The sequence below is a fragment of the Lolium rigidum genome, chromosome 5, assembly GCF_022539505.1.
Source record: "Lolium rigidum isolate FL_2022 chromosome 5, APGP_CSIRO_Lrig_0.1, whole genome shotgun sequence".
NCBI classification, from domain to species: Eukaryota; Viridiplantae; Streptophyta; class Magnoliopsida; order Poales; family Poaceae; genus Lolium; species Lolium rigidum.
In genome coordinates, this window is record NC_061512.1 from 155844312 (window position 1) to 155871892 (window position 27581).

At 46.2% G+C, this 27581-nt stretch overlaps 1 protein-coding gene and 2 long non-coding RNA genes across 3 annotated transcripts; 1 reads left to right on the forward strand and 2 right to left on the reverse strand.

Annotated features, from left to right (window-relative positions):
* Nucleotides 1-6090: 6090 nt before the first annotated feature.
* Nucleotides 6091-7714, reverse strand: LOC124656564 (the record flags this gene model as incomplete). Its single annotated transcript, XM_047195281.1, has 1 exon — nt 6091-7714. A coding segment is annotated over one exon (1470 nt), but the record flags the coding sequence as incomplete, so codon positions are not given.
* Nucleotides 7715-7986: 272 nt separating this feature from the next.
* LOC124653813 lies at nt 7987-10545 on the forward strand. The gene is made up of 5 exons (XR_006988027.1): nt 7987-8126; nt 8210-8395; nt 8823-8917; nt 9753-9889; nt 10026-10545. It is a non-coding gene; the product is annotated as an uncharacterized LOC124653813 (long non-coding RNA).
* A 13084-nt stretch (nt 10546-23629) lies between these two features.
* On the reverse strand, nt 23630-26757 carry LOC124653440. The gene is made up of 2 exons (XR_006987901.1): nt 26379-26757; nt 23630-25695 (listed from the first exon to the last, which is right to left on the reverse strand). It is a non-coding gene; the product is annotated as an uncharacterized LOC124653440 (long non-coding RNA).
* Nucleotides 26758-27581: the final 824 nt, after the last annotated feature.

Consider the following 27581-nt stretch of genomic DNA (forward strand, 5'->3'; position numbering starts at 1 on the left):
GACATCTGCCAGTTCTTCACCGAGTCAACGGTGGGAATCTTGGGGAAAGGCGTACCGGGCCGGGTGTAGATCGAGGCGGCGTCGCAGGCCCGCATGCGGCCCTCAGTAGTTTGAGCCTTCAAGTAGAACAGCCGGCTCCAGAAGTCGATATCCGGCGACAAGCCGGCGTAGGCCTCCATGAACGCCACATAACAGCTGAGGAGGACGCAGGCGTTGGCCGGCAGATGGTGCGGCTGCAGGCCGAAGTTGTCGAGGAACTGCCGGAAGAAGGCGGAGGCCGGCAGGCCCAGCCCGCGATCGAGGTGCGCGCCGAAGACGACGCGCTCGCCAGGCTGCAGCACGGGCTCCATCTCCTCACCGGGCGCCCGCGTGATCACCGACGACGGGATCCGGCGGAGGCGCACCAGCCGCGCGATATCGTCCTCCCGCATATACGAGCCCCGCCACGATCCGCTGGCGGAGGCCATTGTCGAGGAAGAGGAAGAAGTTGACCACGAAAGACGAAAGGGCGACGAAGAACCTTGCGACGGCGGCGGCGACGACGGTGGCTGAGGGCGCTCCGTTGAAACGCGGGGCCCCGTGGCGCCGGCTCGACGGAGTAGCGGCGGCGGGTCGGCGGAGACTCGCTCGCCGGAGTTCGCCAGCGGGAGGCGTTCGCCGGAGCAGCGACGGGCTCGAGCGCAGGAAGAGAGCGAGGGGAGCGGGAGCGCGAGGAAGACGAAGTGGGCAAGTGCCGCCTCGGTACCCTCCCCGCGGCATTTATAGCCGACCGCGGCGGGCGGTTGGCCTCCACGTGGCGATCGTGGCCACGCCGCCCGGATTTTCGCGCGTTAACGTCGCCCACGACCGCTGCCGTTGCCGTAAACCGCCACACCACGTCGCCCACAACCGCATCGAATCCGGAGGGGACATTGATGTGACCAGACGAACCGGCGGCAGAGCCCAGGCGTCAGACCAGTCAAGTCGGGTGCAGGACCCGAGGTGGCGGAGACTCCGGCGTGCCGCAAGGCGGAGCCGGACAACAAGTTCAACTCGGACCAAAAGTCATCAGCAAGGCGGAGACGCCATCAAAACTTGCAAGAAAACAAAAGCTGCGTAAGTGTAAATAGCAGCCGGCTAGAAGCAGCCGGCGAGAACGAGCCGGATGAGGGCGCAGCCGGCTGAAGGGAAATTCTCAGTCGGCCCCTCCGGGTGCCGCCAAGTGTATTCAAGAAGCCGAGAAAACCTGCCTAGGTCCTTCTAAACGCAGGACCTTGCCGGCTTCGGGGGCTAATGTCGGGGGAAGACCCGGGTAGGGCAATGGACGCGGAGCAGCCGGCTGGCCACCGGCCGGCTCGCGGCAAAGGCCGGCCGAGGAGCAGCCGGCTGGCGCCGTGGCCGGCTGGTCCGGAAGCCGGCTGGCTCTAGGTCCTAGTCGGCCGGCTACGGCCGCCAATGCTCGTAGCCGGGCCGGCTTCTACAAGCCATATCCGACCGGGGGTCCGTGCCTCGGACCGACTCGAGGCTGGCGAGTCTTGCACTAGAAGGAACCGGGTTGGTGATCCGGGTTCCCAAAGTCCACGCTGACTTCATCTTCCGTAAAAGCGCGGGGCACTGTGGAGCAACAGTGCCACGCGCCGGACAGGCCATCATGGCTAACGACGATCCGTACTGGCTACAGTGGCTGACGGTGACAGGGACACCTCCTCTCCATACCGCTGACCTGGGCAGCCGGATGGGATGGGCCACTACGCCTCAACGGCTCCTGACGTCACTGCCTCGGGAAGGAGCGGAAGCCGGAGCCGGCCAAGCCGGCCAGTGAACTATAGGGTCTTATATGTAAAGTGCCGGCGCCTATATAAGCCGCACTACCCCCTCTCGTGTAGGGGATCGATCATTCTCACTCCATTCCACCCTTAGCGCTGCCCTGTGAGAGAGACCATCGTCTCCCTTAGCCTCCCAGGAGCAGCCGGACACAGCTCTAGGAGCACCATTGTACTGTGTGATATCATATACACTCTAGCAGGAGTAGAGGTTTTACCTCCACCGGAGGGCCTCGAACCTGGGTACGTCGCCGTGTCGCTCGTGCCCATACCCGCTTCCGGATACCGCCGTGAGATCTCTCAGGAACCACCTTCGATTAGCCACCCTATGGCATATGCCGTGACGATACCACGACAGGCGGAGACCTGCCAAGGCGCGAGGCTGTGGTCTTGCCCATCTTCAGATCCCTCCAATAAATGACGGGGTCGGGGTCGAACTTGTCCAAACCTCGCTTCTGGGCAGGGCCTCGTCGGTCAGACTCGATGCCGGGGAAACGGTCCTTGGCCTGAAAGAACAAGAAAGATAAAAAGGGGTTAATCACAATGCAAAAGTTACCGGTACGCCGACCCGAGTTGCGTAACTTCTTACATCTTGGGTCGGGGGGTTAGTGGAGCTGAGAGGCCGAAGGCCCCATTCCCAATCCTCCGGCATGGCGGTCCGACAGCATTTGGCCGGCCTTGAGGACAACGTCCTTCTTGCTAAGAGGAATTCCGGTGATCTTTGTAGGATCACCGGGACCGTACATCTCGCTCATCTTGTGCATGCGGCGCTTGAGCGGAAGCACCCGGCGCGAGATAAAGGCGCGGATGATATCATCTGAGCAGATTATGGTGTCCTTCATCAGTTGCCTCATAAAGCGTACAATCCGGTTGGTCTCAATATGAGACTCCTTCGGATTGTAGCTCCAGTTGGCCCTCGAGGGCGGCGCCGGATTGAAAGGCGGCAGGTTGATAAGGTCTGGGGCACCCTTGTTCTTCACGTAGAAAAAGGTCCCTTGCCATAGCCGGCATGACTCGAGACCGGAAAACTTGAAGAAAGGGCTCCCTTGACGGGAGCCGATGATGCAAGACCCGCATTGAACGGGGGGTTTGGGTTTAGGAATGTCCTTGCCCTGAACGGAGTTGATCCGAAGAGCAAAGAAGCGGGCAAACGTCTCACGAGTGGGACGAATGCCGATATAAGCCTCCATGAAGGTGGCATAGCAAGAGAGGTAGAAAATGGCGTTGCTAGGGAGATGGTGAGGTTGAAGTTGATAAAAATCAAGGAAACGCCGGAAGAAATCGGAGGCAGGAAGGCCGAAGCCGCGCTCAAAGTGAGCAAGAAAGACAACTCGTTCACCGGGTTCGGGCACCGGTTTGATCTCGTCGCGAGGAAGCCGGCAGGTCACTCCTTCCGGAATCCTCCTGGACCGGTAAAGCCAGTCAATCTCGAACTTAGTAACGTTGGAGCCCATCCAGGCCCCACGGGTGATACCGGAGGAATCCATACCGGAACCTTCACTAGAACTACCGGATGCACGATTGCTACCGGACTCGGCGTCCATCCGGGCAAGATCGGCGGAAAGTCCGTCGGAAGATCTGCTACGCCGGCTAGCAGAGGAAGAGGCAGAAGAAGAAGAAGTAGAGGAGGATTCCATACTAGACATGGAGTTTGGCGAAGAGAAACAAGAATCCCACAATATACCCCCGCGTGAAGATCTACGAAAGAGAGAAAAAGCAAGAAAAAGAAGAAGTAAATACACTACCGAGTCGAGATCTAGAAAGCAAGCAAAAGAGGAGTAAATCCAGATTAAGCCTAACCTGAGGCGGCGGAGTTGCTGAGGAAGAGGTTCGCCGGAGGAATGACGAGCCAAGGGCCGGCGAGGTAGTCCGTCGGCGGCGAGGTGAGAAGAAGCTTGAAAAGGCACCAATGCCGCGGCGGGGGCAGAAGCGCTGCAGGAGTTCTTCACACGGTGAAGTCCGGCGGCGTCCGGCGAAGCAGTAGCCAAGATTCGCTCGGCGGAGGAGCTCAGGCGGCGAAACGGAGCGGCGGAGGCGGTGAGGGCGAAAGCACTGTGCGCGAGGAGGTGGAGAATGCGAGAAAAGGAAGAAGGAGAAGCGGTTCCCCCTTATAAAGGAAGAGGGAGGTGTGGGCCGAAAACCGCTGGGCCTCGACGGTTTGGGTCGTGGGCCGCGACGGTTCGCTCCACGGGCCGCCACGTGGCACGGTGATACACGCGAAAAAATAATAAGCCACAGGGAGGTGCCCACGGATCCAGAGAAGCGGTTGGGATTCGCTGTGAAGCAATTAATGCGCGCGCAGAAGCCGAAGGGAAGTGACCCCTGACACTGGCGCGTCAGTCACAGTGCGCATGTCACTGACAGGCGCGGGGCCCGAGATATTCTCGACTTCGCCGAGGAAGTGTTTAATGACTAAGATGTCGGAGGATAAGACACCGGTGATGTCTTATGAAAAAGAGATAGCGATGACTCGGGCAAAGATGCCGGATCCAAGCCCGAGGCCGGATAGATTAAACCGGTATCCTAAGATAAAAGAACTCGGCATGGTCCGTTGGATAGGATCCGCCGGACTATACCAGCTTCGGGGACTAATGTTGGGGGATGACCCCGGTATGCCAAAGGCATGCCAAACCGGATGGTTTGAGCCATCAAGATACCGGTTTAATGTTCGTATCGGAACGTAGAGATAAGAACTTAGCTAAGTGAAGCTAGGCCGGTATCCCCAAGAGGGGTATGCCGGAACCGGATAAGAAGATACCGGGCTACGGAAGGAAGAGCGTGTCGGCAGGATCTGGTCAAAGATTCTCTCCGAGCTAGAAGACGAGGATGAGCTAAGCAAAGTAGCTTTAAACGAAGGGTCGACGATAAAGAGAAGGATGACGGTCAAAGAAGCCGGAGGACGTCGGCATCCCCGATTAAAGAGGACTCCGGTGTCTTCTATGATTAAAGTAGCTTTGTAAAGTAGTTTGTCTAGTCAAAGATGCCATTAGGGTTTCTTGCCCTGTAAGCCACCTCTCCCCTATATAAGGAGAGGGGGCAGCCCCTCTTACGGGCGGACACAGAGAGACGCACGAAGAGAGCTAGGTCTAGAAGAACACTTGTACTGAGAAACTTGTATCCTGTTGAGATCAATAAAGAAGATGATCTAGAGCGAGTTCTTCCTTATGTCTTTCTTCTTCAACCTCTAGCCTTGGCTAAGTTCTTGAGGAAACCATCCGGAAGTTCGTCCCATCTAATCACAAACCCTCCCCCGAATCCTCTTGCGTCCATTCGGCCCCAACCTAAGCCATCCTATGGCATCTGTCTGTTCACCACGACGACAATGGCGTCGATTTCCCCCTCCGGGAGGGAATTTCCCCGGCGGATTCCTGCCCGCCGGAGAGTTCTTTTCTCTCTGGTGTTCTCCGCCCCGCAGAGGCGGCTGTAACCCTTCGTGAGGATTCCTCTGTGGCTTAGGTCTTCGGGACGAAGGGTTTCGCGAATAAAAGGAGGCGAAAGAGGCTATGGGGGCCCCACACCACATGGTGGCGCGGCCAGGCCATGGGCCGCGCCGCCCTATGGTGTGGGCCCACCATGGGTCCAGCTGGCTCCCCCTTCTGGCTTCCTTCGTCATCTGGAAAAATAGGATTTTTGATAAAACTTCCTTCCACAGTTGATCTTCCGAAATATTGCATCCTGACGGTGCTTTTTCCAGCAGAATCCTGGCTCCGGTGCTCGATCTCCAAATAATCATGAAACGTGTAAAATAGATGAAATAACATAAGTATTGTGTCCCAATATGAAATATATCAATGAATAACAGCAAATTATGATATAAAATAGTGATGCAAATTGGACGTATCACACATTTGTATATTTTGCGAGGTGGTATTTATGTAACCCCTCGATTGATAAACTTATGTTGCATGCCGCTCGTGCCCTCGTGGTGCAACTCCACTGCTAGAAGTAATATTCGTATTCTAGTCTTACTGATTATGTGATTTATGGTTGTTGTCCTCTTATTCCCTATTTCGTCAAATACTTTGTGGGCATCTTCGGTGAACTGGGTAAGCTCACCAAGAAATTCAGGAGGTGATCGGTATTCCGCACGCTACATGTAACGAAAAAGCCGTGCCTTTGCTCAAACACGATTTGGTTGCCCACAACATTCTGCACGCACAAATTCTGGACAACCAATCACCAGGGATTTTGCTTTCCAACTGATGCGGAGTAGAAATTATTGCGAACTAAAAAACTTACACAACGTAGATTAGAGGTTGCATTAAGCCCGACAGCATCCACAGAGCCATGTTCCACAGATACACGAAAAAGTTGTGAACAACCAAAACTCTCCGGATAAATCTCAGAAAAGAAAGAGATTCACATGGGAGTATTCGGAATCAACAAGCTGATCAGTACTGTGTGGGAAAGTGGGAACTAATAATGGACATGTGAGGACACTCTCAACTAGAAGTGGTTTTGAAGTAGCCGAGCATGGTGTACACCGTCTGCAGGAGGGACGGCAGGACGAATATGGCGGCCGCGGCGAAGAGGGAGACGGCCACCCAGGGGGAGGGGAAGAAGTGCAGCACGAAGCCGCCGCACCACCAGCTGATCCGGCGGCTGCGGTGGCAGGCGACGGCGTCGAGCATGTCGCCGAACTCGTCCGGCAGCCTGGCGCCGACGGTGTGCGCCCCGAGCTCCCGGAAGAAGCAGACGAGCTCCGCGTCGGTGAACCGCGAGGATGCGAGGACGCCCCGGCGGCGGAGGAACGAGGCGTCGCTCGTGCACCGCACGAGGCCCTCCATCCGCGCGACGTGCGTGGTGACGCAGGCGCCGTGCGCCCAGTGGAAGTGCATCTCGAAGGCGAGCATGTTGTGGAGCACGACGGCGCTGTAGTCGTGGACGTGGAAGCACGGGATGCTCATCACCGCCACGGGGCTGGCCGTCCGGCTCCAGAAGGACATGTCGAGGTGGCTCTGGCAGCTCGACGACGACGCGTCGGACGCATCGGACGACTGCCGGAACCACACCGCTGAGTGGCGCAGCTCCATGGAGCAGGGGAAGAGACGCTCCGACTGCTTCTTGATCTTGAGGAGCTTGAGCGGCGTGGAGAGGATGGCGTACTTGGTCTCCGGCACGCGGGACCAGTGGAAGAGGTGCAGGACGTGGTGGAACTCGGCGCCCGCGGCGTGGCAGGGTTGGCGCGCCCGCTTCGGGCAGACGTCGTCGAAGCAGCCGAGCACGACCCGCTCGACGCAGTGCCGGAGCTTGAGCCTGCCGCAGGAGGCGACGAGCAGCTTGACGGCGGCGAAGGGCACCTGGTTCTCGAGAACCAGCATGTCGAGCTTGATCTGCTCGGCGTGCTGCGCCACGGCCATGTGCAGGATGAAGTACTCCCGGTTGATGGACGCCGCCCGCGCCGCGCTGTCGGCGTCCTCGCCCACGCCGGCCTTGCTGAGCATCATGCTGATGACGAGGACGAAGCAGCTGTCGAGGAGCAGCATCTGCAGGAACCTCTCCTCGTCGTCCAGCAGCAGCGCCGTGTCGGACTCCGCGTCGTCGTCGTCGGCGAACTCGTCGCGGAGGCGGTCGCGCTCTGCCGAGAGCGCTGCGACGTAGCGGTCGACGTCGAGCGCGCACTGGTCCTGCAGATACCGCATGAAGGGGAGCTTGGCGTCGTCGGAGAAAGCCAGGCCGGGGTCGCCGCGGTGGAACGGGCCGATGGCCACGGCGCGCACCGCGTGGAGCGCCTCGACACGGCCGGAGCGGCCGGGGCGCGACCGGAGGATGGTGCCCGAGCGCTGGCGGAGGTACCACAGCATGGGCGTCCGCGCGATGAGGTCCCTCATCACGGCCTTGTTCACCGTCGCCGACGTGAGCTTGCGCAGCCACTTCCGCTCGGCTTCAACGCCAACGACGGCATCAGATTTCGTCTCCGCGGCCGTGTCCGTGTCAATGTCAATGCGGTGGTGGTCGAAAATGCTGATGCAAAGCTGATATGGGGCGTTGTTGATATCAGCAACCGTCCGAGTCGCTGTAAGATGCGTGGTCCGGGCCCACGTGCTGCAAGGTTTGACCGGCCTTTTCCTTCAATACGAGATGGGAGCAGTAGATACCTTCTCGTATGATATACGGTTGAGGGGCCCGCGTGCGACGTGCAGTATTGTACAGGACGCCACCGAGACCAGTTCCAACTCGATTTCAGTTGCCTCCTCCCTGCGACAGACCAGGCACTAGCACGCACGCGACCACCGCCGTCTCCATCTAGATCCCGCCGCCGCCGCCGCCGCCGCCGATGCAGGTCCATGGCAGCCCCCAAGGGTTCACTCAGCTCCTCCTCAGGTCAGATCTCGAGCTCTGTTTTCTCATTCAGACCGCGATTTGCGCCGCTGTTCTCTGATTCCATACCTCTCGTCTGCCTCCAGCATGGGAGTTCCATGCCTAGATTCGCCGAGGCATGATCGAGAAGATGCAATCTTTGTGGGAGATGAGTGCAGCAGCCCAAGCCGGAGCGTCGAGTCTGGGAGCTCTGTAAGCAGCGGCGGATTTCACGGAGGTAGCGGCGCCGGATCTCGGGATTCGCCACCATCGCCGGGGTCATGGAACAATAGGTGCGTAATAGCTCGTTAATTCTCGGAAAGTATTCAGTTGTACTACTTGTTACATGACGAGTATGATGGAGTGGTCGAGTTTAATGAAATTGCTGCCTCATATCTGAAACTGTCTGGATTGGGGGCGAATTAGACCAATGAAATAGCGCATAAATTACTTGATTAAGGTCGGCTGGAAATAACACCCGACTCCAAGAATAGAGATAATCTGAAAACAGAAAACCAACAGCCCACAGGTGAGGTCGATTATTTTATGACCAAATTTATGTTCTGAATATTATTTCTGACCCATCAAAGCTTTGTTAGATCACCAAGATTGCACTTTATGAGAAGATTTTACACCGAATGTTACAAATAAACAGATGCATCATATTTTTTTGGCATCATAGATCTGAGCATAATAATGGTGTATGGCTTCCCATTGCAGGGAATGCGATTTTTGAAGCAGAGGAGTTGGAGAAGGATATTACACATGTTATCTATCCCGAAACGCACACATCACCCTCATACATCGGAAAAGAGGTTTGTTGCTTTTTCGGATGCCGGAGCATATAAAGGATGTGTACATAGATGGGTAGTGCTCTATCGTAAGAATCCCTTGGGGCTGGCTGCAATTTTTGGTTTGCCTTGTTCTTAGATAGTATGTTGGTGAGTCAAATGTAGAACCACATGAGTTAATCAAACAGACCATTGTTAAAATCAAGTTAATAACTGAACGAGTTCTCCTTGGAGAAGCAAGATAGCATGCATGATCTAAAATGCTGAGCAAGTAGAGGTGGCCTAATAGTATCTTTTAAAGAATATGGCAGTTGTTGTTTTGAGCATAGGCACATGAATCCCCAATGCAGGCCATATGATTTCGAAGTAGAAGAGGACTCGCCGGACATTCCCTCTGTTAGCTCTTCCAATTTGCCTGCATCCATTATTTTGGTATAAACCTGGAAGATGTTTAAACCTATTGATGCGGGTTTTGAAGAGGTATTTTTGAGTTATGAAGCATCGAGAAATACAGAGTTAGTACAAGTGTGTTGTTTTGTGTGCAGATGACCGAGAAACGGTACATTTCATAGTGTACTAGCATACATAATGCATGCGTGTTATTTTGGGATTATCTGAATCTCAATGTTTTTATAATGAATTATGCATCCATTTTACAGTAAGTTTTTGCTCGTGTACACCGGTACTGGCTGGGAAATGCAGAGCATTTTTCAGGCGTGTTTGACTGGGTTGCTTTGTATTTGAATGTTTATTCCTTTAGACTGTCACGTTCTTGAGCAAGAGCTCGTACAAGCTACCATTGTGTTACGTTATGAAATATCATTCCACTGTTTTTTATTCGTCTATTCGTGTTTGACAGGCCACGAGTCAGAAAGATTTCTGATTTCCGATCAGCAAAGAATGGGAGGAAAAGCGCTCTGGAATTAAAACTCCGAAATTTGGAAATAGGTATTCGGACACGGTAGTAGCTACTGAGACAGGGATGGAGTTTGATTGGTATGTCTTGTTATCAACTATTAGTCTAAATGCGAGCAACGTACATCATAGATTATTGCCCTTCTTCATCAACAGATTCAGTATAAATTCATGGCCCAAATGCTGATTGATGATTTCTCTTTTTCATCCACAACAGGGGTCACCGAGGCACGATAAGACAAACTCAGTGGCATGTGGATGTCAAGCCATGATCAGACTGAAATGTACAGAAGACCATGGGTGGTTCATTCATGTGTTCCCGAAGAATCACAACCACAGTATGTTGGTTTCTTGCGGAGAGAAGATGCACTGGCCATCACATAGAAGCCTCCGACCCACACACAACCCTTTGTCAGGAACCTTAGGGATAATAATGTTGGGCTCGACAAGATGTATACTGTCATTGGGAGCTTTTTTTTTGGATAAATGGAGAATGTACCATTCAACAAGCAATCTCTCAAGTCTCTGTAAGGCAGCATTTCGTGTTCTCTGTTAAAAAAAATATCTCGTGTTCACTGATATTTTTTTCGTCCCAATGACACCATCTTTATACTTCATTGAGAGATTAGACCAACTTTGTAATAGACATTAGATATGGCAGGTGTTCTGTCCTCTACATGTATGAGGCTAGATTTTTTGACGTGTATTAGTATGCCTAATAAAGTTTCAGTTATGTACAGTATTATTTTATATTAAGAAAGCATCACAAATTTAGGTCTGCATGGCCTTGACTAATATCTATGGAACGTATGCAAACACAATCTATCGTCTGATTCAGGCTGAATTTTCAGGCCGATGCATATAGAGAATAACATAAGAACTTTATGATATTATTTGGCGTGCAATATGTCCATGTTAAGGACCACATGAACAAGTCATACTCAGCAAACTGGTTATACACAATCATACAAATTGTAAATACTAGGGTTTGGCAACATTCTTAAGGAATTTTTGGTGTGTCTTGTCTCCTCGATCTATGAGATGCAACAATGTACGATATGGAGATCTTGATAAAGACCGCATGGACTATACAAAGTCAAATCAACAAGACGACAAACATCACACCTGGAGGTATTAGGATTCCTGAAGGGGTTTCAAATATGCAATCCTTAGATAGTTCCTATCTTGACTTGTCACCTACAATCTAAATGTGTGTAAAACCATCTATCGTCGGAGTCAGGCCGATGTGTAGAGGATACATAAGGACCTTATGATAGTACCCGATTTACAATATGGATTTTTGTTAAGGACCGCATAAGATGCGGTAGCATACTCTGTGGGTGTTCTTTTTTGAAGGCCGCATGCCAATATCTTCTAGAATAGTGCCGAATGTTTTCGAGGATAAATGAAGGACTCTATGGCATCACACTTTGAGCATCCAGTGGTGCTTTTGATAAGGACCGCATTGGTCATACAAAGTCAAATCGACAAGACGACAATATCACACCCGAAGGTATGAGGATGCTTAAAAGGGATTCAACTATGCAATCCTCGATAGTTCCCACATTGACTTTTCACATACAGACCGAATGTATGTAAACACCATGTGATGTACAAGGACTTTATGGTATTACCCGATGTACGATATGTATATTTTCTTAAGGACTGCATAAGTTGCAAGGTCACATCACAAGACAAGGTATCACACGCGGAGGTGGGAGCAAGGCTAAAAGAGATGCAAATGTGTATTTCTAAACAAATATTTGTTTTGTATTCTCTTATTTAGTTACTTGGAGTCCCCATGCCAATATCTTCTTGAATAGCGCCGCATGTATTCGAGGATACACGAAGGACTATATGATAGCACACTTTAAACGATATGGGGATCTCGATAAGGATCACATGGACTATACAAATGGTTCATCTCACACATACAAGAATAGGAAATGGAACCGTGAAATAGAGGTAGATCACTGCGTAGGCCATGCAGGTGCCAGTGGTGCTCAATCTATTTTTTTTTGAGTTGATGATGAGTCTGTTCATCTTCAATATGGCGATGCATTGCAAGAAAAGCTTCAAGACGATCAGGGTTCCTCTCGGGTTGCACTCGAGTGCTAACATTGTCATAGAAACATGGTAAGTTTAACCCTCTCTCATCCTCGAGGATCATGTTGTGAAGAATCACACAACATGTCATGATGTCAACAAGGGTTTTTTTTGTCTCAAAGACAACGATATCACACCTGGAGGTATGAGGAGGGCTAATTCTTAGATAATTCCTATGTTGACTTGACACCTCTATGAGATGCAACAATGTATTAACAAGGCTATCATAGAAGCAACTGTATAATTCTTAAGAAATTTTAGTTATGACTTGTCTCGACGCGACAATGTATGAAATTGTAATTCGTAAGTTTTTTGTGTGTGTCTCGTCTCCTCTTCGTGTTCCAACAAGGTAATATGCGGGTGTTTTAGTTTATTAGAGGGTTAAGGACTATTCTGGCCACGAAAAAGATAGAGGATATCTCAAGTACTTTACGATCGACCTAGCGCACGGTATGGCTGACGTGGTAAGGACCGCATAGCTATTTTTAACCACCGGGATATGAGTAATACATTCATGGGTGACTTGGCAAAGTCTTCGTAAGGTACCTTATGAGTAATTTCTTAAGGACCGAATGCCGCTAAATGAGGTACCGCATCCTTTTATACGGAGTCGAGACGCCGACACATATATGTCACACCAAGAGGTATCTGGGTGCTCCCGAGGGTTTTTTTTACGATATAATTAAAGGATAATTTCATGTTGGACTGGTATAGTATGAAATTAATGTATGCTAGCATAATCCACCGATTACTCAAAATCGATGAGCGGAGGATATCATAAGGTCTTTATTCATAACCCACAACGGTACCATCTAGGTTTAAAAGCATGGAAAGTGTAATTCGTAAGTTTTTTTGTGTGTCTCGTCTCCTGTTCATGTTGCAACAAGTTAATATGCGGGTTTTTAAGTTTATTAGAGGGTTAATGACTATTCTAGCCACAAAAAACATATAGGATATCTCAAGTACTTTACGATCGACCTAGCGCACGGTATGGCTGGCGTGGTAAAGACCGCATAGCCATTTTTGACCACCAGGATATGAGTAATACATACATGGGTGACTTGGCAAAGTCTTTGTAAGGTACGTTATGAGTAATTTCTTAAGCACCGAATGCGGCTAAATGACGTACCGCATACTTTATATGGAGTCGAGACGCTGACACATCTATGTCACACCCAGAGGTATCCGGATGTACCTTATGGAGTCTATTTTGCGTGTCTTTTCTCCTATTTGAGTTGTGACAAGATTATATGCGAGTGTTTTAAGTTCCTAGAGGACTAAGGACCTTTTTTTTGGCAACAAACACCATAAAGGATTTATCAAGTACCTTATGAGTAATACATTCGTATGTGACCTGGCAAAGTCTTCGTAAGGTACCTTATGAGTAATTTCTTAAGAACCGAATGTCGCTAAATGAGGTACCGCATCTTTGATAAGGATTCGAGACGCCGACACATCTAGGTCACACCCGGAGCTATCCGGGTGCCCCCGAGGGTTTCGTTTGTTATTTTTTACGATATAACTAGATGATATTTCATGTTGGACTAGTATAGTATTAAATTAATGTATGCGAGCATAATCCACCGATTACTCAAAATCAATGACCGGAGGATATCATAAGGACTTAATCATAACTCACAACGGTACGAGCTAGGTTTAAAACTATGCGAAAGTGTAATATGTAAGTTTTTTGTGTGTCTCGTCTCCTCTTCGTGTTCCAACAAGGTAATATGCTGGTATTTTAGTTTATTAGAGGGTTAAGGACTATTCTGGCCACGAAAAAGATATAGGATATCTCAAGTACTTCACGATCGACCTAGTGCATGGTATGGCTGGCGTGGTAAGGACCGCATAGCTATTTTTGACCACCAGGATATGAGTAATACATTCATGGGTGACTTGGCAAAGTCTTCGTAAGGTACCTTATGAGTAATTTCTTAAGGACCGAATGCCGCTAAATGAGGTACCGCATCCTTTTATATGAAGTCGAGATGCCGACACATCTATGTCACACCTAGAGGTATCCGGGTGCCCCGAGGGTTTCGTTTGTTATTTTTTACGATATAATTAAAGGATAATTTCATGTTGGACTAGTATAGTATGAAATTAATGTATGCTAGCATAATCCACCGATTACTTAAAATCGATGGCTGGAGGATATCATAAGGTCTTTATTCATAACCCACAACGGTACCATCTAGGTTTAAAAGCATGGAAGGTGTAATTCGTAAGTTTTTTTTTGTGTCTCGTCTCCTATTCATGGTGCAACAAGTTAATATGCGGGTGTTTTAGTTTGTTAGAGGTTAATGACTATTCTGGCCACAAAAAAGATATAGGATATCTCAAGTACTTTACGATCGACCTAGCGCACGGTATGGCTGACGTGGTAAGGACCGCATAGCCATTTTTGACCACCAGGATATGAGTAATACATACATGGGTGACTTGGCAAAGTCTTTGTAAGGTACGTTATGAGTAATTTCTTAAGCACCGAATGCGGCTAAATGACGTACCGCATACTTTATATGGAGTCGAGACGCTGACACATCTATGTCACACCCAGAGGTATCCGGGTGTACCTTACGGAGTCTATTTTGCGTGTCTTTTCTCCTATTTGAGTTGTGACAAGATTATATGCGGGTGTTTTAAGTTCCTAGAGGACTAAGGACCTTTTTTGGCAACAAACACCATAAAGGATTTATCAAGTACCTTATGATTAATACATTCGTGTGTGACCTGGCAAAGTCTTCGTAAGGTACCTTATGAGTAATTTCTTAAGAACCGAATGTCGCTAAATGAGGTACCGCATCTTTGATAAGGATTCGAGACGCCGACACATCTAGTTCACACCCGGAGCTATCCGGGTGCCCTCGAGGGTTTTGTTTGTTATTTTTTACGATATAACTAGATGATATTTCATGTTGGACTAGTATAGTATTAAATTAATGTATGCGAGCATAATCCACCGATTACTCAAAATCGATGACCGGAGGATATCATAAGGACTTAATCATAACCAACAACGGTACGAGCTAGGTTTAAAACTGTGCGAAAGTGTAATATGTAAGTTTTTTGTGTGTCTCGTCTCCTCTTCGTGTTCCAACAAGGTAATATGCTGGTATTTTAGTTTATTAGAGGGTTAAGGACTATTCTGGCCACGAAAAAGATATAGGATATCTCAAGTACTTCACGATCGACCTAGTGCATGGTATGGCTAGCGTGGTAAGGACCGCATAGCTATTTTTGACCACCAGGATATGAGTAATACATTCATGGGTGACTTGGCAAAGTCTTCGTAAGGTACCTTATGAGTAATTTCTTAAGGACCGAATGCCGCTAAATGAGGTACCGCATCCTTTTATATGAAGTCGAGACGCCGACACATCTATGTCACACCTAGAGGTATCCGGGTGCCCCCGAGGGTTTCGTTTGTTATTTTTTACGATATAATTAAAGGATAATTTCATGTTGGACTAGTATAGTATGAAATTAATGTATGCTAGCATAATCCACCGATTACTCAAAATCGATGACCGGAGGATCACATGGATATATTACGGTTCGACCCGACTCAGAGATATTCCTCTTTGATGTAGGAGCAAGGTCTCAAATGTGTATTTTTTTTCATTACAATAATAAAAGAATTAAGTTTAATAGCGTTCTAGCGATGACCAGTATGAACTTACTGTATGCAAACATAATCTATCGGCTACTCGAAACCCATTCACAAAGGATATCATAAGGACTTTATGATAAACTAGTGTACGATATGACTAGATTGTTAAGAATCACATGACTATATTACGGTTCGACCCAACTCATAGGTATTCCTCATTAATGTAGGAGCAAGGTCTCAAATGTGTATTATTTTATTACACTAAGAAACACATTAAGTTTAGTAATGTTCTAAAAATGACTAGTATGAAATTAATGTATGCAAACACGAACTTGTGATACAACCAAAACCGATGCTCATAGGGTACGACAAGGACTTTATGGTAAATCCTAATGTATCATGTGGCTAACTTCGTAAGGACTGCATGGCATTTGGTGAGGCACCACATCCTTTATAAAGAGTCGAATCATCGACATGGCTATGTCACACCTGGAGGTATCCGGGTGCCCCCAGGGGATTCGATTGCTTAGAGTTTCTTACCCTAAGAATAAAGCATAATTTCACGTTGGACTTGTCTACTTTTAGTTTTTGACATGACTTAGAAGGATGATGCTCCGTACTTCTTTCACTACTTTCTTTGGAACGTCTTGTTGCCCATTTGAGACCAAACAATGCAATATAGAGGGTGTACGATAAAACTGATGCACACAGGATATCATCAGGACTTTATGATAAACCCTTGTGTACGATATGGCTAGATTGTTAAGGATAACATGACTATATTACAGTTCGACTCGAGTCAGAGGTATTTCCTTATTGATGTAGGAACAGGGTCTTAATTGTGTAGCATCATTGAATAGATGATACAAAAATGGACTATGGTGAGGTAGGTATCCATGTGGCTCCAAGGGATTCGATTGTTTATTATCTCTTACACTAAGAAAGCATAATATCATTAGAGACTCGACTAGTATGAACATAACGTATGCAAATAATCTACCGGCTACTCGAAACCGATGCACGAAGGATATCGTAAGTACTTTATGATAAACCATAGTGTACGATATGGCTAGATCGTTAAAGATCACATGGCTATATTACGGTTCGATCTGACTCATAGGTATTCCTCATTGATGTTGGAGCAAGGTCTCAAATGTATATTATTTTCTTACGCTAAGAAAGCATTAAGTTTAATAAAGTTCTAGCAATGACTAGTATAAACTCAATGTATGCAAACACAAACTACCGCCCGTTAAAAACCGATGCACGTAGGGTACGACAAGGTCTTTATGGTAAATCATACGTACCACATGACTACTTTCTTAAGGACTGCATGGTATTTGGTGAGGTACCACATCCTTTATACAGAGTCAAATCGTCAACACGGCTATATCACATCCGGAGGTACCTAGGTGGCCCGGCTAATGGATCTGATTCTTTATTATTTCTGACACTAAGAATAAAGCATAATTGCATGCTGGACTTGTCTAGTATGAAAGTAATGTATGCAAACATAATGTATCGATTAGTCAAAATGGTGGCCAGAGGATATCATAAGTACTTTAGGATAAACCATAGCGGTACGAGCTAGGTTTAAAAGTATGTGAAAGTGTAATTATTAAGTTTCATTTGGTGAGGTACCACATCCTTTATACATAGTCGAATCATCGACATGGCTATGTCACACCAGGAGGTATCCGGGTGCCCCCAGGGGATCCGATTGCTTATAATTTCTTACCCTAAATAAAGCATAATTTAATGCTAGACTTGTCTACTTTTAGTTTTTGGCACGACTTAGAAGGATGCAGCTCGGTACTTCTTTGACTTCTTTCTTTGGAACATATTTTCTCCCCTATGAGACCAAACAATGTAATATCGACGGTGTACGATAAAACCGATGCACAAAGGATATCATAAGGACTTCATGGTAAACTCTCGTGTGCGATATGGCCAGATTGTTAAGGATCACATATCTATATTACGGTTTGACCCGACTCAGAGGTATTCCTCATTGATGTAGGAGCAGGGTCTCAAACGTGTATTAATTTATTACACTAAGAAAAACATTAAGTTTAATAACGTTCTAGCAATGACTAGTATGAACTTACTGCGTGCAAACACAAACTTGTCATATAGCCAACACCATTGTACATGGGGGACGACAAGGACCTTATGTTAAATCCTAATGTACCATGTGGCTAATTTCTTAAGGACTACATGGCATTACGTGAGGTACCGTATCCTTTAAACAAATTCGAATAGTGGACACGAATACCTCACACTCGGAGGTATCTGGGTGCCCCCAAGGGATCCAACTGTTTATTATTTCTTACACTAAGAATAAATTATAATTTCATGCTGGACTTGTCAACTTTTAGTTTTCGACATGACTTAGAAGGATGCAATTGCGTACTTCTTTGACTTCTTTCTTTTAAATTTTCAACCGCAGATTAACTCTCACAAAGACCAGAACGCCAACGCCCTGTTCACTTTTAAATTTTACATCTTAAATTCGTTAGCACTGGTTTGCATGGCTGCTCATCTCCGTAACCAAGTGAGATTCAGGTATTACATTTTCTCTTACCTTCTGTTCAGGGATTTGGTTTGCAAATCTTACATTGAACTCCAGGTTGTGATTCAGGAAAAAAATGAAAAGTTAATTTTTGTAGCTTTTATAGACAGATCTATTTTTTTTTATATGTGTGCGTGCCCAGTTTCTAGCAGCAAAGGACCCATGTTATCCATAATGAAGATGGATGCGCTATAGTGCACTGGATTAACGCCTCAGATGTTTTGTTACAGTTTTGGCTTCCATTGTTTTTACAGTCAGGCTCATCAAGTGTCTGAATTGGGGCAGAGCTGAAGACATTTCGGAATTCGCATACTGTGAGGATGCATCTAAATCCAGGCTTCCAATATTTTTTAGTCAGGCTTAATTAAGTGTCTGAATTAGGACAGAGCGGAAGACATTGTCAGAATTCGTATACTGTTAGGATGCATCCAAAACAGTATTGCAGTCATTTTTTTATTTACAGTCTACAACATGTAACATACTTCCATGAAATTCTTGTAATTGGTGTCATGTCTCATTTTGTACAGATCACTACAGACAAATAATCTCTACTTTGTGCAACACAACGATGATGTGTCTTTCCAGCCTAAGTTGTACCCAAGAAAACAGGAATCAACTATTTGGTTGCTCAAATCACAGTTCCATAGGGTGAGATTACCATGCCATAGCATGTTACATATGATCAGACACCACTCATAAGAACAAGATCCTCACGATCACCACGATGAGAAAGGCGATGATGTAATCTTTGACCCGACTGGGACGTACCATCGGTGGTGCTCCTTGTAGAGCATGTACTTCCTCCGGTGGTGTGCTAATGGCACTGCCTCATCGATGGCCTGATCTTTCAGGAACTCCTCTTCCAGGAAGGTGAGGTACTCTTGTTGTGCCTCCTCCAATGGTTCATACCCTCGGTAGCTATTGTTGGAGTAGCCATTGACCTGGTCTCGACAGACCCTCCATGAGCTGTAGATTCCTCGAACTCGTCCGCGGAACACCACATACCACTAGCACGGCATAAGAAGAACATGTAATCGATCACAACCATGAAGAAATTCATAACAGAGCAATAGAACTACACAAGTGTTGATAACAAATGATACACTAACAGGGGCATGCATGATCATTCCAAAAGTGGATCACAAGTTCATCCTACACTACCATGGTGTCATCCTACCACCACAACAAAAGTGGGTGTCATCCTAACACCGCAAGTTCACCATCACCTGAGGGGTTAGTATATACCACCTCATCATAGTTACAAAAGGGGGCATCAAATGTTTTTTAACCCTAGCTACTACCAAAATGTACATCAACATCATCATCATGTTCATCACCTCCATGCATGCATCCCCTAAACCACCCCCTCAAGGGCACCACTATACCTTGCAGTGGTACTTGGCAAGGTAGTTCCTTAGCCAGAGGACGCGGTGTGGCTCAATCATGCCCACAAAGCTGCAACCCTGGGCCTTGTGGTCGACGAGGTGGCTCGGGGCGGCCATGAGATCATCCTCGGCGAAGCAAAGCATCTCTATGAACGCATTGTACATGTCAGGGTGCATGTTCGTGGGCTTGTTGTCCTTGATGGCCTCTACGACGTCCTTCATAGCAACCGTCATGTTGGTGTGCCTCTCTTCCTCTTGACAGCGGTCATCTTCTCAGGCGCGTTGCCAGCCTTCTCAGGAAGCCCATCGAGGTTGATCGTGTCGGACTCCTGGGTTTCATCATCCTCGGGTGAAGGATTTGCTGCCGCCAGGAAGTAGATGAAGCAGCCCAGATGTACTCGATGTAGCTGCAACCGTCGCCGAGAGGAGATGCGTGCGCGACTTACCTGCTTGCAACCGGGAGGAGGAGCTCGAAATTTGGGGGGAGAGTGGAAGAGGGGGTAGAAATCGGCCATGGGGCGTGGCGGGAGGTGACGAAATTCTTCGCGCTCCCTTTTCGCTTTTCACCGATGCGTGCCGCAGCTCCTGCCATCTCCATCCTCGTCTCCGCGTGTGCGCCGAAGATTCCCTTTTGCATCAGCCATGTTGGAGATTTGCCTGCACCGCTAGAAACTGCTGAACCGGATATTCCTCCAGGGACTGGCCTGAGGGAGCTTTGAGAACCGTTTCGTGCAACAAAGCGACTCGACCCAGGCAACCAAACGGGCCAAAAATTGTTGGGCCGATGCGAGCCAAGGGACATGCAGGTTACCAAACGCGCCCATAGTGAATATAAAGGACTAGATGGTACATTATGGCCCTTGAGTAATATATATTGTTCGATACATCCAATTCATAGAGGATACATAAAAGACTAGATGGTACTACGAGGTGCACTAGTTGGAGATTTTGATGAGAACCGCATGGGCTATACACGGTCAAACCATATGACGACGGGATCACACCCGAAGCTAAGAGAAGGGCTAAACGAGATGCAATTGTTAAATTCTTAATATTTGTTTTTCTTGACTTGTCTCTTCTATGATATGCAATAATGTACTATGTAGGTGTTTATTGCAACTTTTTGCTTGAGGGATGCATGCTAATTGATCTTCTCAATAATCGATTGTACATGTGGCATGATTAACATGAATATATAAGACAACACAGGTACCTCATATAAAGCAAGAGAGTAATCCATAGGATCCTATTGAAACAACCCACGGCGTTTTATGTCCATGTATGCATTTCATGACTATATGTGTTATTTTTTAAATCGTGAAAGACTTATTGTATGTGTTTGTACACTTGAGCACATGAATATTTGTCGGAGTTTATCAAATACACATTGTTACAAAATATGACCATATGACGTTCATCCTTGTACTATATGGAAACCTTGAGAAGGACCGCACGGGGCTGACAAGGTTATCAATGAGGTGACAATGCCACTGACCCCCCTCGATTAGGAGGTGACCATTCTTACCTCACGTAGATATGGGGACTCCAATGCCTCCAATTGTGCAATCCAACTAGTATGGGCCTTGAATTATATATATTGTTCGATACATCCAATTCATAGAGGATACATAAAGTACTCTACGGGGAGATTATGATGAGGACCGGATGGGCTATACAAGGTCACACCATAGGACAATGGGATCACACCCGGAGCTATGAGAAGAGCTAAAAGAGACAACACATGTACCTCATATCATTATCTGGGAGGACCGTGTATCCTGTTGATAATGTGTCTTACCCAAGGTTTGAGAATTTGGTGGTAAGAAAAGCAAGTAATTAATTCATATAAAATTATTGTAAAATCCCACCTCGTTTCATGTCCATTTGTGCATTTCGTGACTATATGGTTTTTAATTCATAGGATACATAAATAACTCTATAGTGCTACGCAGTGTACTCTATAGTGTCACGCCATAGGACGATGGGATCACAACCGGAGCTATGAGAAGAGCTAAAAGAGACGAAGCTTGGTAATTCTTATGAAAAAAACTCTTGACTTGCCGCTCGATCATCATTTTTACATAGACGTGCATCCATGTACTATATGGAAACCTTGAGAAGGACCGCACGGACTGGCAAGAATATCAATGAAGCAGCTATGCCACTGACCCCAACAATGCTTACGTCACGTAGATATGGGGACCCAAATGCCTCATGTACTAGTATGGGACTTGAATAATATATATTATTCGATACATCTAATTCATAGAGGATACATACCTGACTCATGGTACTACACGGTGTACTAGTTGGAGATTTTGAGGAGGACCGGATGGGCTATACAAAGACACACCATAGAACGACGGGATCACACCCTTAGCTATGAGAAGAGCTAAAAAAGATGCAATTGTGTAGTTCTTATGAGAGGCAACAATGCACTACATGGGTGTTTCTTGAGGGTCGCATGCCGTTTGATCTTCTCGATCTTCTTACGTACATGTGGCATGATTGATAGGACTATATAAGACAACTCAGGTAACTCATATCATTATATGGGAGGATTATGTATGATGTACCCCGTTGACAATTCGTGTCTTAATTGAGATACTAGAATTTGGTGATAAGAAAAGCAATTAAGTAATTGATAGGATCTTATTGAAAAAACCCACCACGATTTATGTCCATTTGTGCATTTCGTGACTTCATGGTTTTTTCAAATCATGAAAGACTTGTCATATGTGTCTGTACTATAGAGGACATCAATATTCGTCGGAGTTTATCCAATATGCCGCTATATAGTTCAGGTGCGTCTCGCTCGAAAACACGCCTGCTATTTGTGGGCCGTGCCGTGTGAGCCCAAAAACGACACCGGCCCTTTTGGAGTCGCGATGGGGCGAACCAGTGAAGATGCTCTAAGCCATCCGACAAAGGCCATAAAAGTTTTGAAGTTTTTGGTGGACCAATATTGGTTTAAAGATTAAGAAAGAAACATTTAGGCTAAAGAAGTAAATATAATACTCACATGAAATCCGAAGAGTACATGGAAAGTACCCCTCGTGCATACGGCTGGAGCGGACAATCGATCGATCACACAGCTAGCAGAGATATAGGCATTTAATACCACCGCGCAGTCGAGAACAGGGCAGTAGCACACTGGTAGGGTACGGAGTGGCACCCCTATAGACCAATGGTTTGAATCTCGTCGAGTTGAATTCCTGGTGCTCACCTTCCTTCGTAATTAAAAAAATCATTTGGGTTCCTTCCTAGCTGAACTAGTTTTTTTTAACACCACCACGCAACTGCCACATGCCCTAATATTCAGGTCACCGCTCCATCTCACCATTTGTCACATCGCCGCTTCGTTGTCACGTCGCACACTGCCCCCTCTGCATCGTCATGCCCCGAATTTCCGTGAGCTTTCCCCTCAACCCACTGCATAAGATATCGATACAACCTTCTACACTACAAAACCTCAGCATTATAGGACCATCAAAATCCACACGGCCCGATTTTCCTTGAAGAATTTGGATCTTGTAACATTACAGGTGGATACGAACTTCGCTTTCATGTCCACGCATATACCACAATCTAAAGAAAAAGATAGAGACGATGACATAATTTACTAGTTACATCATGAGGTTAGAAAAATGTATCCATAGAGTACTTCTCATGTAATTATATGTAGTACTGGGTAAAATTCACATGGTCATGTGTATTTCGTCCTCTCCTCTTTTACTCAGGATAGGCTCAGCTAACATCACGTGACTCCTCCACCATGTGCGTCTCGATTAGGCTTAGATAGCACGCACTTGTAACCGTGGGCTCTAGTTATCTAAGCTTGAGCAATGAGATGATCCAGACGTGCCTTACGTATTCAATAATTATTACATGATGCCAGATTTAGCCAAAAAAAATCCGTCAAAAAAGATTTGGCTAAATTAGAAGATAACAGCATGGTGTAGTAGTACCACACGTTGATCCGTAAAGTACCACATTCCTCTGCGATGAGTCCGTCAAAAAACGGGCCTTATTTATTTTGCAGACAAAACTGGTTTGGAATCATTCCGCGCAAGCACATTTTTACTACTTATCTTTCAGGATAGAATGACTCAGAGATAGAAATATAGTGCATATCAATAACATGGCTGGGAATTTATTGTTAGGTAGAGGTAAACTTGTTAACATGGAAATAGGTACAAGGAAACATCTGAAGCAATATACATGTTTTTTCAAAATTCTATAATACAATCAGTCTAATGAGCTATTTTAGAAGAACGAACACAAGATTTGAAAACAGAATAACAACTACGCTGAGAGCAGAGATGCACACATTGGCATACACATTAAAAGTTCGCGAGGCTTTCTCGCTGTTGTTCCCGATCACTTCCTTCAGCTTGAGCTCCCTCGTCTTCAGTTTGGGCTCCTTCTGCTCAAACGCAATCTGCAGGTTGTTTTCCTCAATCCAAAGAGCTATATGTAAGATTGATCAATGTGTTATTCCCATTCACCAATTAAACTTTTGTTATCACCACGGACCAACAGTCTATCCGTATAGTACTGACCAACGCGATTATGAAGTTCTATATCAAATTCTGTTTGGTACTGCTTTAGAAAACTGGCAAAGATTACTTGTCGTGACCCTTACCTCAGAAGATGCCTTCCCCACGTGCAACCCAGCTCTTTACTCCACTGGTCCCGCACCCAGGAAGGCAAGATTCCTTCTCGTGACCTTTACCTCAGAAGATGTCTTCCCCTGAGAAAGGCTACCAGTAGTGTTGTAGATGTATTAACGGTCCTGCACATAGAGGCCATATAATAGAGTTCTCCGTGTCTCACCATACAGTCCTAACTTTAACAATGGCTGAACAACTCGATGCACCCATCAGGTAACATATATAACTATATACATGGACACGTCTAACTAATACTTAAGTTGTAAATAAAAATAGGACACCTTTGCAATATAATGAAACGATGATATGCTGAAGACATCCCACAAAAAAATACAGGCAATCTAATATGTGTCAACTCCTGCCTAAAAATGCGTTAAGAGTACTAAAAGAAGCACTACATATATTAGTTAGTTCATTTGATCGGGAAACTAACTGAAACCACCAAGTAGTCGGACTAATTCTTAGCATGTACAATTTTGTAAGGTTCATCTAGGGGTGCAATCTTAGTCTCTTAGAGATTAGTTAACATTTACCTGATAAAAGGTTGATATCCCACTAGATGCATGCATGTACGCCATGTATACAAAGACGAATTGAAAATATAAGGTCAGAAAAATATAATTTACATGCTCCCTCTTTGTTCCAACAAGTCACTAGGCTACTAGTATAGAACTCAGGATTATTGAGATAACAAAGCAGAGATTCACCAATTGATTTATGCCAGGCACCATGTATCAAACATTCTAGAATCAGGATAAATATGTCGAATCGGGTTAAATTTGTCAAAACAGTATAACTGTTACTACCCCTGTTCCAAAACATGATCCTTTTTCGAAAGGCTTATATTTCGGAATAGAGGTAATATATGCTATCTCTTACAAATATAAAACACAGGAATAACAGTAGGGAATAGAGGAATAACACTAGGCAAGTTTATGATGTCAAACTCGGACATTATATGCATTTATACGATTCATTTAGGTAGCCATCTCAGGTACATGGACATCTTTCACCAACAGTGCAAGAGTAAAAAACGAAAAGAACAGCTAAGCAATTCCTTAAATGATATGGTTATCATTCATGTGCCCACTAGATACAGCAAAAGGATGGACTATTAGGAAAAATTGTACCACCTCTGTCCAAAGATGTTGAAAGTTTGTCTAAATTTGAATGTATCTAGACACTCTTAGTGTATAGATACATTCAAATTTTGACAAATCTTCAACATCCTTTATGGACAGCTGTTGAATAGGTCACAACATGTTTCATTACAAGCTACAACTGTCGAAAATGAAAGTTATACATCATTGATAGACCACCGAAAGCCAGCAAGATGAACAATAGGCTTCTTATATATTCATATTGACTAGCAGCTACCACTAAATAACTTGCCCCCTGTCTATACACAGTCAGTGACCTTGTAAAAGATAATCTAATCATTAAGGTACAACTCTTGAGAAAACGACCAGACTGCAGGTTTCAAAGTAAATGGTGGGCAATCACTGAAGTAGAAGCTTTCTCTTCTACATTTATTACTGCATGAAGAAAGTAGTTTTCTGCATTATGCAAGGATCAACACAATCTGTTCAAATGATCTGAAATACTAGAATACTAGCAGATCTAGGAGCAAGAATCCATCACTCATCTATCTTCTGTCTTCTGACAGACGGTAACTTATGCATGGGTTTTACATGCATCTTAAGAAGAAATTCATACATTAATCCCAAATATAATTGAAATTGTTTATAGGTGTGATCATTGTGCATGACTACTACTACGTCGTTTTGAGATATAAGAACAGACTCCCTTTTTTAATTATTTATGGGCTGGGATCTGCATGTGCCGCACTTCACACTCAGAAAATATATCTCATGTAAGATGTATTTTGTCTGTCAACTTGCTAAGGCGTTATCTAATAATAAGTTGACTAAGTCACATCTCTAAGCTAGCATCCCGACCTAGCTTCACTTATAATCTACAGATCTTAAATTCCAGTAACATTTTGATAAAACTAAACATTTCCAATAATATAATTTTAGTCTGAATGGCGTGACGTGTTAGGCGACAAAGATTTACACAGAATTCAGGCAACTGAGAAATAAGCAAAGGCGATGGGGGAAGGAGATTAAATAGGCGTTAGCTAGATTCAGACTAAAAGATCCAAACATTGCAGCCAAACGAACTGAGACCAAATAATAAGCTGCGACTTTGAAGATACCTCAGGTTCCATCTCCGTGCTCGCGAAGTCGTCGTCGCTTGGGAGAGACGAGATTGAATCGCCGTCTTCCTCTTTTGATCCGCCACAGGGGAACACCGCGTTGTAGACTTCGATGTGACACGCGGGATCTTGACGGAGGGGTATCTAAAGCAAATAGCAGAAGTAGAAAGAGAACCGGCGACGAGATCTGGAGCTTTGGAGACGGGAGTGTGGGGAATGGTGGTGGCGGAGCTAGGTAGTCGTGGGGGACTAGAACAGGGGAGTAGGAGACGGAGGGTGGGGGTGGAGGTGGGGACGGGTGCACGGTCCCAAGAGATGCGCGCCGCTTGAAGCTTTCCGATGCTTCCGGCAATGGCGGCGGAGCAGATTCAGGCGTGTGGAGACGAAAAGGGTCACAGTGGTCGTCACGGACGAGTGGGGGGAGGGGTGAATGACGACGCGTACGTGGCGATACGATCGGGCCGCACCTGGAGAATCTTTCCGAGTCTAATACGGTACCGCGCAAATTGCACTATACGACAGTTACGGGATCTATACATGCATGGGGCCACCGTCCGGTCAACGGGAGGCTCGAATCGCTAGTGGTGGGCAGCGGACCAGATATCGACTTCGCCCGAGATCAGCTGCATATTCTGCGGGTCGGGTGGTGGTCGTCGGTTGACATGCTCAGCTGATCCCCTTCCATCGTGATTTGATTTCTCAAAGATGTTCAGCTTAATTGATGGTCATACATACATGAATTTAACATGTCCGGTGTTAGTTAGGACGAGAGGCGTAGTGCTGAGGACAATGAATCTGGCAGATTTCAGCAACACATTCTTGCTGAGCAATGGACAAACGGAACATGCGACTACACGCCAGAAGTTAATTTATCTGATCAACTATGATACAAATACATCGACAAAAAGGGGAAATTTGAACATGACACCTTTGTCCTGATGGTTGTTCGTAAGCAAGAACTTAGGCTGAGCCAGACTCTGTTTATTTGGTAGCATGGAGTTCCTAACAACTTGTTCTGGGTCATTCTCTAGGGAACGAACTTTGCCGAATTTTTCTACTTGGTTCTAGCTGTAACAGCTACCCTGTCGCTTGCTTGTCGAGTTGTCGTGCTCTTGTTTCTATCTGTCTTAATTTGTTTTGATGTCATCCTGATTCCTTGATCAAATATATGTCGAAGCAATAACACATAAGCCGCCGCTGAAT